The 16,971-nt window shown below is 31.3% G+C and overlaps 1 protein-coding gene across 1 annotated transcript; it reads right to left on the reverse strand.

Annotated features, from left to right (window-relative positions):
* Positions 1-8,102: 8,102 nt before the first annotated feature.
* LOC137931731 (uncharacterized) lies at positions 8,103-11,383 on the reverse strand. Its single transcript, XM_068775225.1, has 3 exons — positions 11,188-11,383; positions 9,725-10,288; positions 8,103-8,813 (listed from the first exon to the last, which is right to left on the reverse strand). The coding sequence occupies exon 2, from the start codon at positions 10,286-10,288 to the stop codon at positions 9,731-9,733; it is 558 nt and encodes a 185-aa protein (XP_068631326.1). The 5' UTR covers positions 11,188-11,383; the 3' UTR covers positions 8,103-8,813; positions 9,725-9,730.
* Positions 11,384-16,971: the final 5,588 nt, after the last annotated feature.

The following is a 16,971-nucleotide window of genomic DNA, read 5'->3' on the forward strand; positions in this document are numbered from 1 at the left end:
TAAAATCAGATAGGGGAAAATGAGGTCCCCAATGACAGGGCCTTTTAACAACCCTGTGTTAGAAGACGTTGGATGCAGGCCGCTTTCAACCATTCCTCTTGGAAACCTTTAAGACGCCTTTGTTCAGCCGTGGACATACTATTACTAAAATAACGACGATAATAATAATTAAATATCTTTTTGTGGTAGCATTTATTAATAAAAGCGTTTTGTTATGTGTAAAACTGTTTTATTTACCAAAATATGCTCTTTTTACAGGGAAAATTATACAGTACGCACGCATGGTCGCTTATATCTAATACTTAGTTCGATTTTATGATAAACTTGTTGTCATTTAAATATAATAACGTAAACTATTAAAACAACTAGTACATGTAAACATACCTCGAGTAATTTTTTTCTTAATGCGATATTGATTTTAGAAGTAGTCGAATAATCAATTTATCATCAATGTCATTCGATTTATTAATGTCCTCTTGCAATACGGCATCAATATTATTGCGTACTTTATTTAGATTTATTGACACTAAGTTTTATTCTAGTTTCACACGTGCGTCTCCACTAACGTTTCGTACAATACTAAGATTCTTGTAAACTAACAACACTGGATAATTGTATTTTTTTGTTAATAATAGCTCGTCTTTTTTTCCTTATTGTTTAAAACCTGTTACACCAAATCCACAACAACGTGCACGTTTTAGATTGTAAAAAAAACTAAACTCGGTATTATTGGCTGCATTGTATTAAGGTTTAACTCTCCGTTTATGTGAATATCATGTACCAATTAAGTTAACCGTGACCAAAAGTACAAATTGTTATTCTCGTCATTTTAATTTTTTTTTTAATTTTGTGTTATTAAAATTACCTTTAAATGCTCCTAGTAAATGCAAAAACATTTTCCTATTCCAAACATGTTCCAATCCGGTAATTAACTATTATAAAGAATTAGGTGTGAAAGTTTTAAAGGGGTTAAGGCATAGCTCACTTGTCAGCAAAAAGTTTGAAAGCTTTTGCACCTATTTCTTATCACCTTATATAAAGTAATCTCTTTGAAATTTGTAACATTAATTTTTTCTTTCTGTTCGATTAGCCAATAACAAAGTCTGCTTGTAATGATAGTATCCAATAATTAATTAATAATTGTAGCCCACGATAATTGCATCCAAAATCGAGGTTAAAGATTTTTAAATTAAGGAATAGTTTAAGATGAGACTTAAGTAACTTAGTTCTAATACAAGTAAACAAGCAAGAAAAAGACCAAAAAAATTGGCTGCTAATTGCTAAAACGTGGATTAAGCTACTTGCAACGTATGCCTTACTTTCTCTAACCCCTTGTAAATGCCAAAAGGGCAACAATGACCATTCGTCTCAATAAAAATATATTTTATCTATACTCTCACTTTGTTTATATCAGTCAATGTTCCAATTTTAATTTATGAGTCCAGTAGGAGGAGCTATATATAGCTAGATAGTAAGTATTACTTAAAAAAAAATTAAGATTAAGTGAAGAATGTGGTGCGACCATTACTTTTAAAATCTAAAATTCCGCGCAACAAGACATTTGTGTTAGTTGTGGTTTATACAGAATTTGGTTATAGATGTAAAAGCTGTAAAGAGATCAATGAATAAATAATTAACATATTTATTATAAAAAAATAAACGGTGCACCCTATCCAATGTTTAAATATTTAATCAATAGTTTCAGAAGTATTTAATAAGGTGATAATTAAGTGCGAAGAGGCGTTTTAAAAATAATAATTACTGTTCACGTATTCCAATTAAAAACATATTTTTAGTAACCATTTCACGCACGTTGATTGAAAATTGGTGTAAAGTTTTTCAAGCTTTTTGCTGAAAAAGCTATAAATTTAACCCTTTAAAGCTTTTACACCTATCACCAATTTGCTTGTATTTCACTAGACATGGTTCTTTATAACTGGCCATCAGCAATGTTATCTTTTCACTTTTGTGATTTTTTAAAAAAAAAATTATCAGTTGTTTAGTTAACTAAACTTATTATAACCTTATAGAGTGGATCAAAATGTGTGTAAGTTGGTTCGTTGAGTCATTTATTTTTTATAATTGATATTAAATGTGCAAATGAAAAATAGTTCAATATGAAAGAGCGATTGTTGAGTTTCTGGACGGCTCTTCTCAACAGATGAGCGTTCCGAGCTGGTAATAGCTTATTGCTTATAATGTTAAAATAATCGTAGATTTTAAAGCGCGTGTATTTGTCTGCTTGATAAAGATATTTTGAATTTGTACAAAAGTAGGCAGAAACTGATTAAAAAGTAAATTTTGCATCAATATATGCAATTGTACTAAATTATTATGCAGTTTTATATACCTAATCTCTGTTATCGGCAACATAAATTTTATTTAAACTTTATTAAGGTATAAGAATAATTGCTCAACTTTAGAAAGTTATATTTTAAACGAAATTGTATTCCGATGAGCTTTTAAAGTAGATATTAAACTTTTCAGGCAGTTTTATATTTATGTCTAATGTCGAGGTTAATACATATTTAGAATTTTAAATATTACAATTGAATGATAATATATCTATACCTAAAACGTTCACATGGACTATTTTTATGATCAATTTTTGTTCTTATTAAATACTTTTTTAATATATTGTAAATAAGTCGACATTATCATAATATATAAATAATTGGAATCGGAGTAAATCATACAATAAGCACCAATACGTACATTCACGACTAGTTCAAGATTGAGACCAGGCTGTCCACAATATGTTAACAATATGTTCTAATATATTTTCGCAACATCATCCACAGACAACCATTTAACTTCGATTAACACGATTGCAGGGAGTGGAGATGGGAAAAACCATGTGTTTTTATTACCTACCTGCTTGTCTCGTAATGTTAAATAAATAATTGAACACTCCATTACCCCTGTTTTGAAGGTAGAATAGGATTGGATGATATGTAAAGAGTTCCTAATCGATTCTATCAAGGAGTTAGGGACAAGATTTATATAAAAAAGAAACGACGAGAAAAAAAGAAGACAATGAGTATATAAGACTTTTTGTTATCGTCATAATTAGTGTTATCGATTGTAATTCATTTTGTGTTATATATAAATCTAAATGTGATAAATAATAAAATGCTGTTTCTTTTAAAGTCTTTATATTTTAACGTAAGTGTGATAAACTGAAGTGAACTATAAAGTTAATGTTTTTCTCTGGCTACTGCTCGCTCGCGGTGAACGTGATAACAGGCGATAGGGTAGGGCAAAGGTTGGCAGTGGGAAATCCCTAATGCGCAGTATTATGTCATTAAACAAGTGTTAGATGATATATGGCAACCAGACAATAAATGTATTAAAGATAAGGTTAGTGACACAGGCAAGAAAAATGTAATAATGTCATAGTGTTGTTATGATTTTTGCTTAAAATAAAAACACGCTGATTTATCATAATGTATGAGGTTAATGATTTTAATATCATAAGTGTTGTCCTGATATACTTTGTATTCCCAGAAGTTATTGGCCTGATGAATTCATTTAAGAAAAACAAATTAACGTACGTGTTCGAGAGTGATCACCTAATTCACTGAATAAATGTGAAATAAATAAGTTAATTGTGTTCGATAAATATTGAACGAAGCAGGTATTAAATGTCAATATAAATTTGCAACACGAACCGTTAAACGCGCGAAGTTTATAGCGAGCTGTCAAATATTTGTGCGCAAATATTCAATAGTCATTTTATTTTCAAAAAAATTTAATTTTCTGTTCAATTTTATAAGTATATTTCGATAAGAAATGAAAAAAAAACAAGATTAAAGAAGGTCGGTCAAGTCGTTCTCATGTTATGGCGTCACAAAAAAAGACTAATGCATATCTTCTAACAAATTATGAACCATTCTTTTTTCTTACTTTACACCTCTTGTACGAAAGATAGAGGTTAAGATATATCTTATAGAACTTCAATATGTAAACAGTATTTTTTATGTCAACAAAGTTTCTTACTTGTTTCATAACACTTTAAAAAAACAAAGAATGTAATTGTGTTCCATCTCTTAGTATTTTTTTATTTTGACAACTCTGAAAGAAAGTTCTATGTTAGTTTAAAATGCAACGTTTTTAATATTAAATAAAAGTTGGTTACAGAGATATTACACCAATAAAAGAAATTGAAAAATATTTCAATAGTCTATATCGAGCTAAATTTATCATATACGTTTCTAAAATTAAAAAAAATCTATATATATTTATTAAAGCAGGCAATGTGCGCTTTTAAATCTTCAATTACTTTAACATTATAAGTAGTAAGCTACCACCTACTCGGAACACTGATCTGTTGAGAAGAGCCGACCAAAAACTCAATAGTTTGTTTTTTACACCAAATTTATGAATTCTTAATACCACGATGTAAATAAGTCAACACACCAAGTTTCACAAATTTCGATCAAGAAAAAACTCTGGAACGGTATAATAAGATTTATTAAATAATATGTATGTGCTGTGTTAAGGAACTTTTTTTATGTATGCGTACACTCAGAATCATAAAGGATTTGTTAATTTAAAGAAGTACAAGTACAAGGCATTACAAGTTAATTTTTTTTTTCTTGCATTTATCATGTTTGTGACTATTTTTCATATAACACTTTAAACTATTGCGCATAAATAATATGTAATTAAAAAAGTATTGCGAAGCAATAGTTAGTACTAATTTCGGGAAATTTCTTTCTATTAACTAATAAATAACCCTTTGTTGTAAAATAAATATAGAATTAATATCAGCGGCACTGCCCCATAGTAAAATAATTTTAAACTACATTGATTGATTTAATGGTCTCCGATTATTTTATTTAGAGATTTTATCGAATTCATTGACGAGTTTCGATATTCCGTGGACATTTAACCGTTGACAGCCCTACAAACAAAGAGGTCATCATTAACTTTTGCATTTCATTTAATGTTGTGCTCCTACATTATTACGAGTAGCATTTTCAAAACTGTTTAACGTAGAAATGGGGATAAACGACCTCGTAGTTTTCTTCTTTTTAGTGTGTAGTTTTTCCTCATGACTGAGGGTCAATCATGTCTGTTAGCGAATGACTGGGCCGCCTAAAACACCTATATATTTGTATATGTTTTTTATACTTTTTATATTTGACAGTTTGTGTCGCTAGGCGTCCTACATGTCTTTTGTTATGGCAGTCTATTGTTATGCTTTAATTTACCTCTACCTAGTTTTGTGAAATTATATTTAAATTACCACCATCATTTGAATTTATTTAATCTGCAGTTCACACGCTTGCCAAAAATGTCAGTCTCCGCTGCCCTTTTTGTTCAGGCTTCTCTGATTTTTGAAAGTTAGTCCTACATGGTGTTGTTGCACGATTTTATAACTGCGTCATTAATTCAAGTCCTCTTCCCTTCTAATTTCTACATTGCTGACATCGATAATCCTTTCTAGTTCTCTGATCTCCTCTGTGCAATGTGGTCGAAGTACTTGTGGACTCTTTGCAAGCAAATAATCGACAGTCGAGTCTTTATTTATAGCTCTTTGAGTATAGACTAATTAGTGCAGCGCGCTGTCTGTTAATTCTCAACATTCGGTGTCAATACCATATCTGAAATGAATCCATCCTTTGAGCTCAGTTTACCCGATAACAAATAAGTTGTGGAATCTGTTATATACCGTATGAGCCAGATAGAGGCAATGTTAGAAAATATACAACTTATTGCATTGTTAGGAGTATTGCTTAGTATAAAAACGTAAGAAAGCTTTACACTGGTGTAAATTTAAAAATAAAAAAAATATTCAACTCCTTATGCGGAAATTTTAAAAGCGATTTAAAAAAAATTGTTACTAGCGCTTTTTTTAAATATAACATATGGAACATTACGTTTCTATGGTTTTCTTTTAATCCCTTTGGCGTCAAAAGCGTGGTTGATTTTATATGAACTGTCCTGTTAAATTAGTATGGTATGTAATGATTTTTAACGAAGTGCGACAGAATTGTAGTGTTATTATTTATAATAATGTAATACCAGTAATCAAATAATTATCTGAAGTTTATTAAATACATCATTTATTTAGTAACGTAGGTCAAAAATGTAAACATAGATGGCGCTTATCTATATTTTTGTTGAGCAACTATTTATTCACCACATGAAAAAGTTTTGTCATCCTTCGTCCAGTAGGTATTATTTTTGGTAAAACCGGTTAAGTTTTTGTCGCCGCGAGTACGTGACGTAGACTCGATTTATTAAATTTTGTTCATATTAGTTACGTGCGTTTTACACCCATGCGCGACAATTGATAAAAAGAAATAAAAGCGTCTTCATACAGGTTGTATAGTTATAGATGTAACACCTTTAAGTGGTTGACTGTATACCTCATTTGTCAGCAATATTTTTGAACCTTTTACACATACTTACGATTAACTCGTAAAAAGCGATCACTCGATATTTATTTAATTTTACGATATTGTTATTATTTTCTTTCTATTGGAATGCGACAGGCAGGGACAGGACAGGAAATTATCAAATTTAATAAGTAGCAGTCCGAATTTGAAAACGCTTTTTTACTTTATTATCATTGCGTTAATTAAAATCACTGAAAACATTGATTTTTGGATAAAATATGTTATAAATAAATTAACTACAAATGAGCTATATATTCACACTTTTAAAACTTTATATCTATAACTAATCATTCTAAACATTTATCGCAACTTTTCGTAATACTTCTTATATTTAACTACCCGTTATGTTAGAAGAGAGAGTAGGATAAAAATTTTAAAGATAGCGATGTTGAGCGGTAATCATTTTGTCATGTAACTACAAGGTTTTAAATAACTCATGTTATATTATAGATGTTGATTATAAAAATTCACAGTTAGCTAAAAGCGTAGCGTGACGTAACGCTTTGTATTATAGAAGCGTAGTGTGACCTAATATAGGCGAGGACCTTGCAGTCGCACATCGTTAGGTTTAGTAGATAGATTTCATATGTGTCATCTATGGTAAAGCGTGAGAGCCTAGCGAGGCCTGTTTAAGAGCAATGCCGTGGTCGTAAGCCCACACCTAGATGCTACACTTTTGTTTTGGAACACAATGTAACGTATTATATAAATTACAATAACGACTTTGTGTATTGTATAAGTTAGGGCTGAAAGATTATCGAAAGGCGACCACTAGCTGGTAGACGTGGCGTGGGTACGCCGCCCACTAGGTAGACCGACGGCATTGTTAAGGTCGCGGGAAGTTGCTGATACGGGTAGCGCAGGACTGCGATATTTGGTGGAGACCTATGCCTTGCAGTGGGCGTCCAGTGGTTCAAAAGAAAAAGAAGAAGGTATATTAGTGCTAAAAATATATTAAGAAAAATTTGATATCTACCACGGTCACATATCGCGCAGAATAGATGGTTTTGGAGTGGCGGCTATGGTCCGGGAAAGAACGCAGCGAAGAACATCCACCCTCAAGTTGGATATAGACGATCTTGTTAACCAGTTTTATTGAAATCAAGGTTGGAGCCAATGTCCAGCTATGGGCTACCTATGGCTGAAGATGATTATATCTAACACCAATGATCATGCACTGACGCGACATGATGGCCGGCTTAGAGATATAATGTGTATATTGTTAAGGCATATGGGATAAAATATAATTAACACAAATAACTTTTTTACCCTATTTACTAATCACCCTATATAAAGTGATGACTCTGAAATAGATGGCCAATTTCAGAGTAATTCCCAATAACTTTAAGCAGCAGAAAGTATACAGGTACAGTTAGTAAACAATTATTCATTTTAACATGCACTGACTGGAATTAAGAAAATTCTATATCTCGCTATTTTTATTCATTAAGTTATTTATTATTTTTGGAACTTTTACAAGTGAACTATACACTATGATGCATAGAATAAGTATCACTTTATGATTGCGTCATATAGATAATTTTTTTTTGTCAAAAAGAAAAAAAAAGATTAATAATTTCTACGTTTCAAGCTTATTTAGAACTTTATTTCCCTGTATCCTATATCTCCAGATCAATATCCGCTTACGAACCGGACGTCGATATTTCCTCAAGACTTAGATGGAATGTTTCATTTCTTCTCAGTAATTGCCTCTACGATTTTCATTGTGACTGTATTTTATGAATGTGTGTTTTCTAATGCTTTTCCTTATTCATCCTTCCCGAACCACAACCAATTGATAAATTTATTCAGTTCGTCATTTTATTATTGCGAATAATCCGAAGTCTAATAATTTTTCTAAAAACTTTGTTAAACATTTTCCACAATACTTTTTGATCTTAGTAATTTATTTTATATTTACGTTAAAGTAACAAAACCATTTTTGATTTATGTCACACAATCGATCATTATTAAATATTACATTTGACGGTTATAAATGTCGGAGTAGTCAAGACCAATTATCATCATCATTACATTGTCAGGCGATAGACGCTCACTGCAAGGCATATTGCCTCAAAGATCGCCACGATGACCGATCTTCCGTTGCCAGCATACAGCAACATCTCACAACTTTGATTACGTTATCTGGCTACCAAATAGGTATTAATATTTTTCTTACCATAAAACAAATAATTGTAGAAAAAAGTAGTAACTTACAAATATAATGAAAGAAATAAAAACAAAGAGAAATTCCGAACTCAGATCTTTGGTTGTGCGTGTGTTTTTATTTTACAAACCTGTAATAAACTTATGTCTTTTATATGTATAATCTTTTACATAAAACACAACATGACAGCCGGCTTGAGATTTGTCGTATGGCGCTAATTTGTTATACGGCGTTAAAATCTGCAACATAAGTTATTTCAATATTTAATGCATATATAATCAAATTAATTACATAATTACAATTCGCAGTAATTTGCTATTTTTAATAAATTTCAATAGTTTTCGAATAAATTACATATAAACCCTAGAAATGAAAACTAATGAGTGTTGATTGGTACGGACCTATATTTTGACATATAAATTCTAAGTTGTACATGAGTCATTAGAAGGAACCTCCTATAAGCACAGTTAATTTGTCATGTTTGTAGCATATAACGAAAAAAGTTATTAACAAAAATTTTAATGTCTGAAAAAAGGTTTTTAAAATTAATGTTTAACGTTAAAACTAAAAAAAAAACTTTAAAATATTAATAAATATTTAGTGCTTTAAAACAAACATAGTTGCCAGAAGTATAAAACTCTTGTTCTGCTTAAATGCGGCACCACGTCCGTAAGTATGTGCGAATTTAATGTGCCCAGGGGTTATTATCAAAGTGATAGAAACCTTAAGATCCGTAGACGAGACCTACTAAATAAGTTATAGGATCATATTAATCGGTCAAACGAAGGCGAGGTGGTCAGATTATTTAAAAAGCACACGGTGTATTAAGGGCTCGTTTTTATCCTGTAGGCAAACTGTTATAGTTTTCTCGGCCATTGTGCGTAGGATAGTGTATACTAATAAGTAATTCCTATAAATAGAAATTACCATTTATGTATAGAATCATCACGATATCTATGGAAATACAAGGCTTGTAGACTTAAAATAAAGTGAAAATATTAATTTTGCAGAGTAAAGGGCAGCTAAGGACGGTTTTAACGAAATTCTACCTGCGAAATGGCTTAAGGGTGCGTTCAATAAAACAAAAGTTAGCTAGTAGGTAAATAGAATTATAATTAACACTATTTTGGGTGTAATTAAATAAACTTACATATAATTACGCAGAAGATTGGACACTGCCATGTTCTACTTCTGGAAACTTCCTCAATATTTTGTTATTCTTCTCGATGTTAAATTTTTCGGATTTCGTATCTAGCAATGTTATCGGTCTCGTTGAATCGTCATCGCAATCCGGATCATAATACTGAGTTGTAGTAGATATTTTTTCTGTACTAGACTGTAGTTCTGGCGGTTGTTTTGTCGTACTAAAATTTGTTTGGTTTATGTTCTTCGGGTATATTAAAATTCTCAATACTGCGTACATTTGGGAGTTTGATGTCAATGATGGAAAACTATTTCCGATATTTTGTAACAAGGTAAGCATGGCTCCCAATAATCCTAGACTTTTATCACCTTCTTGGCACTTGATTGAACAAGGTTTTTTAGCAATACTACTGTTTTCAGACCCTTGGGGTATTGTGTTGGTTTCTTTTAGTTCTAATGGGCGTACTTTTAATTCTACGTGTGAAACGGATTTGTTAATATTCATTTTTGGTTTGCAAATAACTATTACAAAACACATAGTCAAGTAGAATAACTTGACAATCGTCGCCATCTGTAATTTAGGTAAAATCATTTTATTATCTCAATAGTTATAATAAATATACTACGAATATCTCAATAATAAATACGCAAGTTATTTTATTATATTATGAATTATAACTTAATGTATTTTTAAAGAAGAATAAAAAAAAAGTAAATACATATAAATCAGATAAAAATTAACAGTAATAAGCGTTGAAAGTAAATGATATGGGTCTATATTCTTAAATATGAAATTCTTAGAGGCACATCAATTGCGTTCTTTACCGATGACTCGTTATCTTGTATACAAACCGTAAGTGTAGTAGCCAGTAAATTTGTCACATCCGTAGTTTGATACAATGTAATAGGGAATATTTGTAAAATTTATTTTATAAAAATGTTTGGTTATGTCCTGCAGTGGATGTTCCACGGATAATGAATGTTCTAACTATTAATTCTTAATTGAATGATACTAGTCAAATAATGGACTATTGATTATTCTATTCATTAAATTAAGCGATTTGAGTATTAAAGCATATATTATTGTAATAACGACTTCATTAATTAATTATAAGAAGCACAAAACTGTGAACATAATTTAAAGATATTGCTATTATTTTGTTATTTTTTTTTGTAATAAAAAAACCGACCACTGTAGTGTACATAAGTTAAATACCTATAAATCACTTGAAAGATAATACCAATAAACTTTCCAATATTTTAAAAATCTATTACGAAATCGTTAATTAAAAATGTAATTTTTTTTAATTTATAGCACTCAAGATGTAAAAGTTAACACAAAAGAAAAATATAATTTTTAAATCTGATTATTTTTTGCATGTTATTATTTTACATAATTAGTCTTATACATAAATTTTAATTTACAATTATGAATTAACTGTATATTTATAAGTTCATAAAAGTTCTTACCTTTCTGTTTTTCAATCGAAATATTTTTTGAAATCAATGTATATTTATTTCAATGATAAGACAACAGAAGAAATTAGCTAAACTGTGAATAGAATCACAAAATATCTATTATCACTAACTACGTAAACAATTATATTGTAAACTGTAATAATTTTGTTTTTGATCAACACACTTTGCACGCGTGTTGCGTCCGCAGTATGTGACACACTACTGAGCATTACGTACCTTGGCAGACAGATTTCTCTTCAACTTCGTCAAACCAGTTTTATTAGTTTTAACTTTGTAAGAATAATAGAAAATCACGTTCCTAATGCCAATATCAATAAAGCTTAATGACGGCGTTATAAAATGTAGGAACTGTAAATCCCCGCAACCATAACGAGAATTTTTGGAAAATAAATACAGAAGCTGAGATCAAACATCTGATATATACATGCATTCCAAACTACCTATACAATTACTAATATCGATATATGAACCTAATTACACCGTCTAATCATATCCTAATGGTAATATTATTCAAACCTTATAACAAAATAATCATTGAGTGATGACTCGTAGGGAGAGAATGTTTTTCATTATATCGAATAGTAATTCAGATTAGCTATAGTGCTACCGAAAACGCTTTACCGTGTCTTAGGTATGCGCGCGACAAGACAGTGGCAAGTATCGGCTGCTTTGTTTGGTCCGCTGTCAATGTTCGCAGCGCCGGCGCTTATGCTGTTTATTTCTTAGCCCCAACCTTTCACTAAAGCACGGTGCAGTTATTTTTGCAGAACTATAGTCGATTAGTTTATGCAAGATAGTTATTTTTGTATGACAGAAGAGATTTTTGATCGCAAAGAGACAGGACAAGTATAGTGTTATTACTCGTAATTGGTTTTGATATACAAAATGCTGCATGGCCCATATTTAATAGTTTGCTACTTGAGTCAGCTCAAGTTGTAGTCTGCTCTCAAGGTTCCTTGTGCTCAGTCCTTCTGAAGATCGTCCGCCTAAGCTACTTAATAATGAGTAATCGTGTGAGCGATTGATTCGGTAAACTTAATAATGCTACAGCCCGACTCGAGATTCCAAAGGGGTTGCATCAGTGTAGTTATTACAAGTAAAGAGTCTGTTTACCTTTAAACTCTGCCTGCCACTTCTAACCTTTCTTAGGCTATAAATGCCAATTATCAGACAACAAAAATTACTGGGTTTTCTTTTGTCACCTTGTTACTTTAAACGACGTAAGATGTCCATTGCTGAATTTAGGCCTGCGCCATACATTTCGGTAGAGGAGGAGGAGGTAGAGGACTGCATCCAGAATCTTCAGACGACCTCTAAAAGTTCGTTTGTCTATCTTTTTAGCGGAAAGACGTTCGCTGCGCTTGCTGCAATGTGGTCTCCATTCCAGAACTTTCAAGCGTTAACTGTTCTGAGCGCTGTTTTGAATGCCTGTTGCCAATTCTTTAGGCTATATCGTTTAGTCTCGTTTGTCTGTGGATCTACCCGTTCCCGATTTGATCTCGTGGAGAAATCCCGCGCAGAATCCTCTCCATGCTTCGATGCGCGACTGTACCGTAAGTCATTACTGATAATACAGATTGGTAGTGGGCCCTCTTCTTAAGAAATTGATTGATAACAGACGAAAGTATGTTCCTTAGTTTCGCGAACGTTCGCTAGCCGAGTTGCATTCAATGATTGTTCTCTTTCTTAAATCAGGGGTACTTCATAGTAGAAATCAGATTTGTACAAAAAAAACTTTAAATATTTTATTTTTTCTTTATCCTAAAGTGGTCTGTATCTATGAACATTAAAATTATACTACATTTATATCCGAAGGCTGTAGTCAATTAGTACAGGCAGAAAGGATAATTATAAATACACGATACTTAAGTAGTATCCATATATTTTAGACGGACGAATCGTGCGGAGACAAAAAATAATAAATAAATATTCGTATAAATGAATATTCGTGTCATTATAATCAGCGTCTGCATTTTTTCTTTTTAAACCAATAGTAATTTTTTTTAAATCACTTGTCTGCACGATTGCTTGATCTATAAAATGCAACTCAAAATATTTCAAGTACTTTAAAAGTAATATTATCACATATGCTGCAATTGTGCGTAGTCTAGAATACGTTATTACAATATAGAACCTTTTCTACAGTGTACACATACAGTAAAGAAAATGTTCAACGAATTTCAAGTTCATTACGAATTTCAGTTTCATGTTCAACGATTCTCAAGATAATTATCATTTCATTGCCATAACACGTCCTAGTAGCTATAAGGTGCGTATAAATTTTTACAGCTTCAGGTGATAAACGAATGATTTGTAATTTGATGTTCCTTAATAAATTTATATGGAGTTGTCAAATACATTGATACCCAAAATCTTATCGATCTGAAAGTTCCTGAGGCATTGTTCAGAGACATAAAGACTTTTCTTGTAAAATTTGTCTGTATTAAAACAGGTTTTAATTTCCCTAAAGTTAGAATGTGTAACCTGTAGAATGCACAGAGTCACCCGGATTGACATCATTCGTACAATATTTGGAAGTTCCGAAAAGAAGCGTTGACTCATTTGCTCGATAAAGTTGAGCAGAGATATAATTTTAATCTTGTATATTAATCTTGTATTAAATATTGCATTATCTACTTTATTCTGATTGCTATTGTGAATCACAAATATTTTATTCTATTTTAATTTAAGAATATTCTGAATGTTGTTTCTACTTTTAATAGTCACTACTTCTACTACTTTCTTTTTAATAAATATGCGGAAAAAATAAATAAAAGTATTTCAATAATGAGAAGCTAGTAAGAGATTGAGAAGTCTAACGTGAAATATAGTTATATGTTTCACATGACGCTCCTCTTATAAAAAATAACTTTTCTAATCGCTACTAGCAAAACGTTAATAATTGATTTCTGTCAAACTTATCACGAAATACATGTAATGTTCAATAAATATTAAAGGATTATTTAAAATCCTTTTTAATGTTGCACCGTCACATAAGGTACAGGTGAAAGTCCAACTCTGTCATACTTTCTAAAGAAAAAGAATCTGTTTGGCCCAGTTTTATTGACAGTAATATGTACATGTATTAATTCAATTAACAAAACAAGCAAAAGATACGCACGCTTTAATAAAATAATTTTCCGGTGCTGCAAATCGATTTTTTTATTAATAAGTCCTACAATTTTATCACAGTCGTAGATAACACAAAAAATCATCCGGACTTATATTTGTTCTATCAGATTTACCGTTGCCGTTTGGAGTGGCTTTAGAAGTTAAGAGTATATTGAATCAAGATTATCATTAATTACATTCAATGGGAAAAAAGATATACTTGTGGCTTATTTGGTTGGTGGTAAACGATCTCACAATTCTGTATATTCTGTTTTCTGATTTTTGTCGTCGTGTTAGCACATACCAGCCCACAACAAGGTATAGGCCTTACTTAAAGATATCTATGGGGGATATACCATAATTGCTACGCTTGGGTCGCGGGTTGTCGATCGCAGTGTGATATTATGGAACGCGGCGGACGCTGTAGCCCATTCTCTGGAAACCTATTTGTGAGCAGTGGTAATCACAAAGTGTGAATTTTATCAGATTGTACCCCGGGAATCGAACCCGGGACCTATGATAAACCTCAATCCTCTACCGCTGGGCTAATGGTAGCCCTGATTAATTCTAGAACAAAAAATGTAATTAATTTTAAATTTTGTTGGTGGTAGATAAAAAGCCCGTTTATGTTGCCACTACGTAAATTTACCGTTAAACAAAGGTGCCTAAATATCATTGAAACGATCTTGAATGGAACAGTAGCTAATCAAATTCATAGGTTATCTATAGACCCAGGCATTTTATTAGTCTAATTTTTGCTTAATGAAACTTACTTACTTTAAGAAAGCAGTGAAACTATCACATATCTTCCAACACCGAATAATACACTAATCCCGACTCGAATCCAAAATATTTACCACGTTAGCAGGTTCCTCAAGAAAGAAACCACTGCAGAATATTTTGGTTTAACGGATCGAAGCGCTTGGGCAACAACTTGCGGAAAATATAAAAAACATTTGTACAGAATTTTGGTAATAGTGATATATTAAAATTCCTTTACATATAAGAATACCCATAAGATCCGTTTAAAAAAGCGGCAATCCGGTTTTGCCAAACACGGCAAACGCAGGAGAAAATAATACTTTGTAAGCAAAACACTTTAGAGATACTAATTAACAAACAAAATCAAAATCGGTTACTTAAGTGTTATGACAATCAATGCCAATGCCTTGTTCGTAGTTACTTTAAACTTTGTTACGTCCTTCGTTTATAAAACATTAAAGTATTGAATATTTTTTTACAAATTACTGCCGTGAATTAGCCACTTTTGAAGGTATATATGTTAGTCATGGATAGAATAACCTTCTGTCAATATTACTACGGTTTTCAATGCATTTGCGCATTTGAATTGTTTCTTGAAACATACAAAATTTATAAGAATAATAGGATGAAATGGAGTGATCCGTAGGGGAATGAGAGTTAACGATATAACTCAGTCGATCAGTACATTGAAGGGGCTGTGACCTTAACTTTCCGGAGCGGGCACCATGGACTGTAAAGTGCAGCATATGTTACCCACATAGTGGACAGACTTCGTTAACGTTGGTAGAAAAATCTGACGACACACAAGGCGGACAGATTACTTTGTCCTTTTTTTTAAGTCCGCAAGAAGAAGCTGGATGTTGCTTCCCATCGGTTAATTTGTAAATCTATAGATGAAACCTATGCCCAAAAGTAAACATGTGGCTGAAATGATGATATCAATAAACAAGGAGAAGCACAAATAAGAAAGAAATTAAAGAAACGATATAAGAAAGTATAAGCTTAAGAAACGAAAGTAATGAAGAAAAAAAGTTTTGCGTAATATAACGAAAAGGGTTAACTGTTTAAGTCCGTGTATTAAACCAATTTCCTCTCTCTCAAATATATGTTGCGATTTCTTTTTTCTTACGTATAAAATATATCTTGATGTTGTATATGTATAAAATTTCTAAAATAACGAGACCATGTGTGTATCTATCATTTTTTTATTGATTGTAAGCAAATAATTTGACCTATGTGTCGCTTGATGTTAAGCAATAACTGTCTTATCTAATTAGGTTTTTTAGTCCAATTTGAATTTATGAATTGAATATTTATCGAATAAAAATGGAGAACTTGAAATAAAATAAGTTAAAATTTCCTGCGTGTCACTTTCCTCCACAATCCGCCTGATCACAGGCATTTTTTTGGCATGAACAACTTTGCTTTTTACGTAGAATACACTGAATTTAAATGTATTACTTTGTAATACAATTACGATAAATGCTAAATTCACTCCTGTTATTCCAATAGAAATGCTATATATTATAATTTATAGTTCTACTTAGTTTCATTCATACATAATTAGTCGTTAAAAAGATTTTGGCGATGTGCACTCATTATACCGAATAATGTTTAAAATAAAATAAAGAAACAATGAATAAATGTAAGTAAAACATCCGTTGTTGTATTCCGTGAGCTGATTTGAATATGTGAAGATACGTGAGGATACAGTCTTAAATATTTACTTAGTAACCCTAATTTTTAATTCCAATATTACATAAAAAATATCGATACAATTAAATATGTTAGCTATTTAATTCCAAAGATTGTTTAAAAACATCTTGTAGCATTTCATTAACAATTATAGAAACGCAGTAACTGCATTTACAACAATTTAAACATTTTATATATTTTTTTTGT

This window comes from Battus philenor, unplaced genomic scaffold, assembly GCF_028537555.1.
Source record: "Battus philenor isolate CCGP_79_NKW_IND1 unplaced genomic scaffold, ilBatPhil1.0.hap1 SCAF_8, whole genome shotgun sequence".
NCBI lineage: Eukaryota > Metazoa > Arthropoda > Insecta > Lepidoptera > Papilionidae > Battus > Battus philenor.

What these genes read in the sequence shown, in the direction of transcription:
- LOC137931731 (XM_068775225.1), bottom strand. Translation starts at nt 10,288, where the DNA reads ATGGCGACGATTGTCAAGTTATTCTACTTGACTATGTGTTTTGTAATA.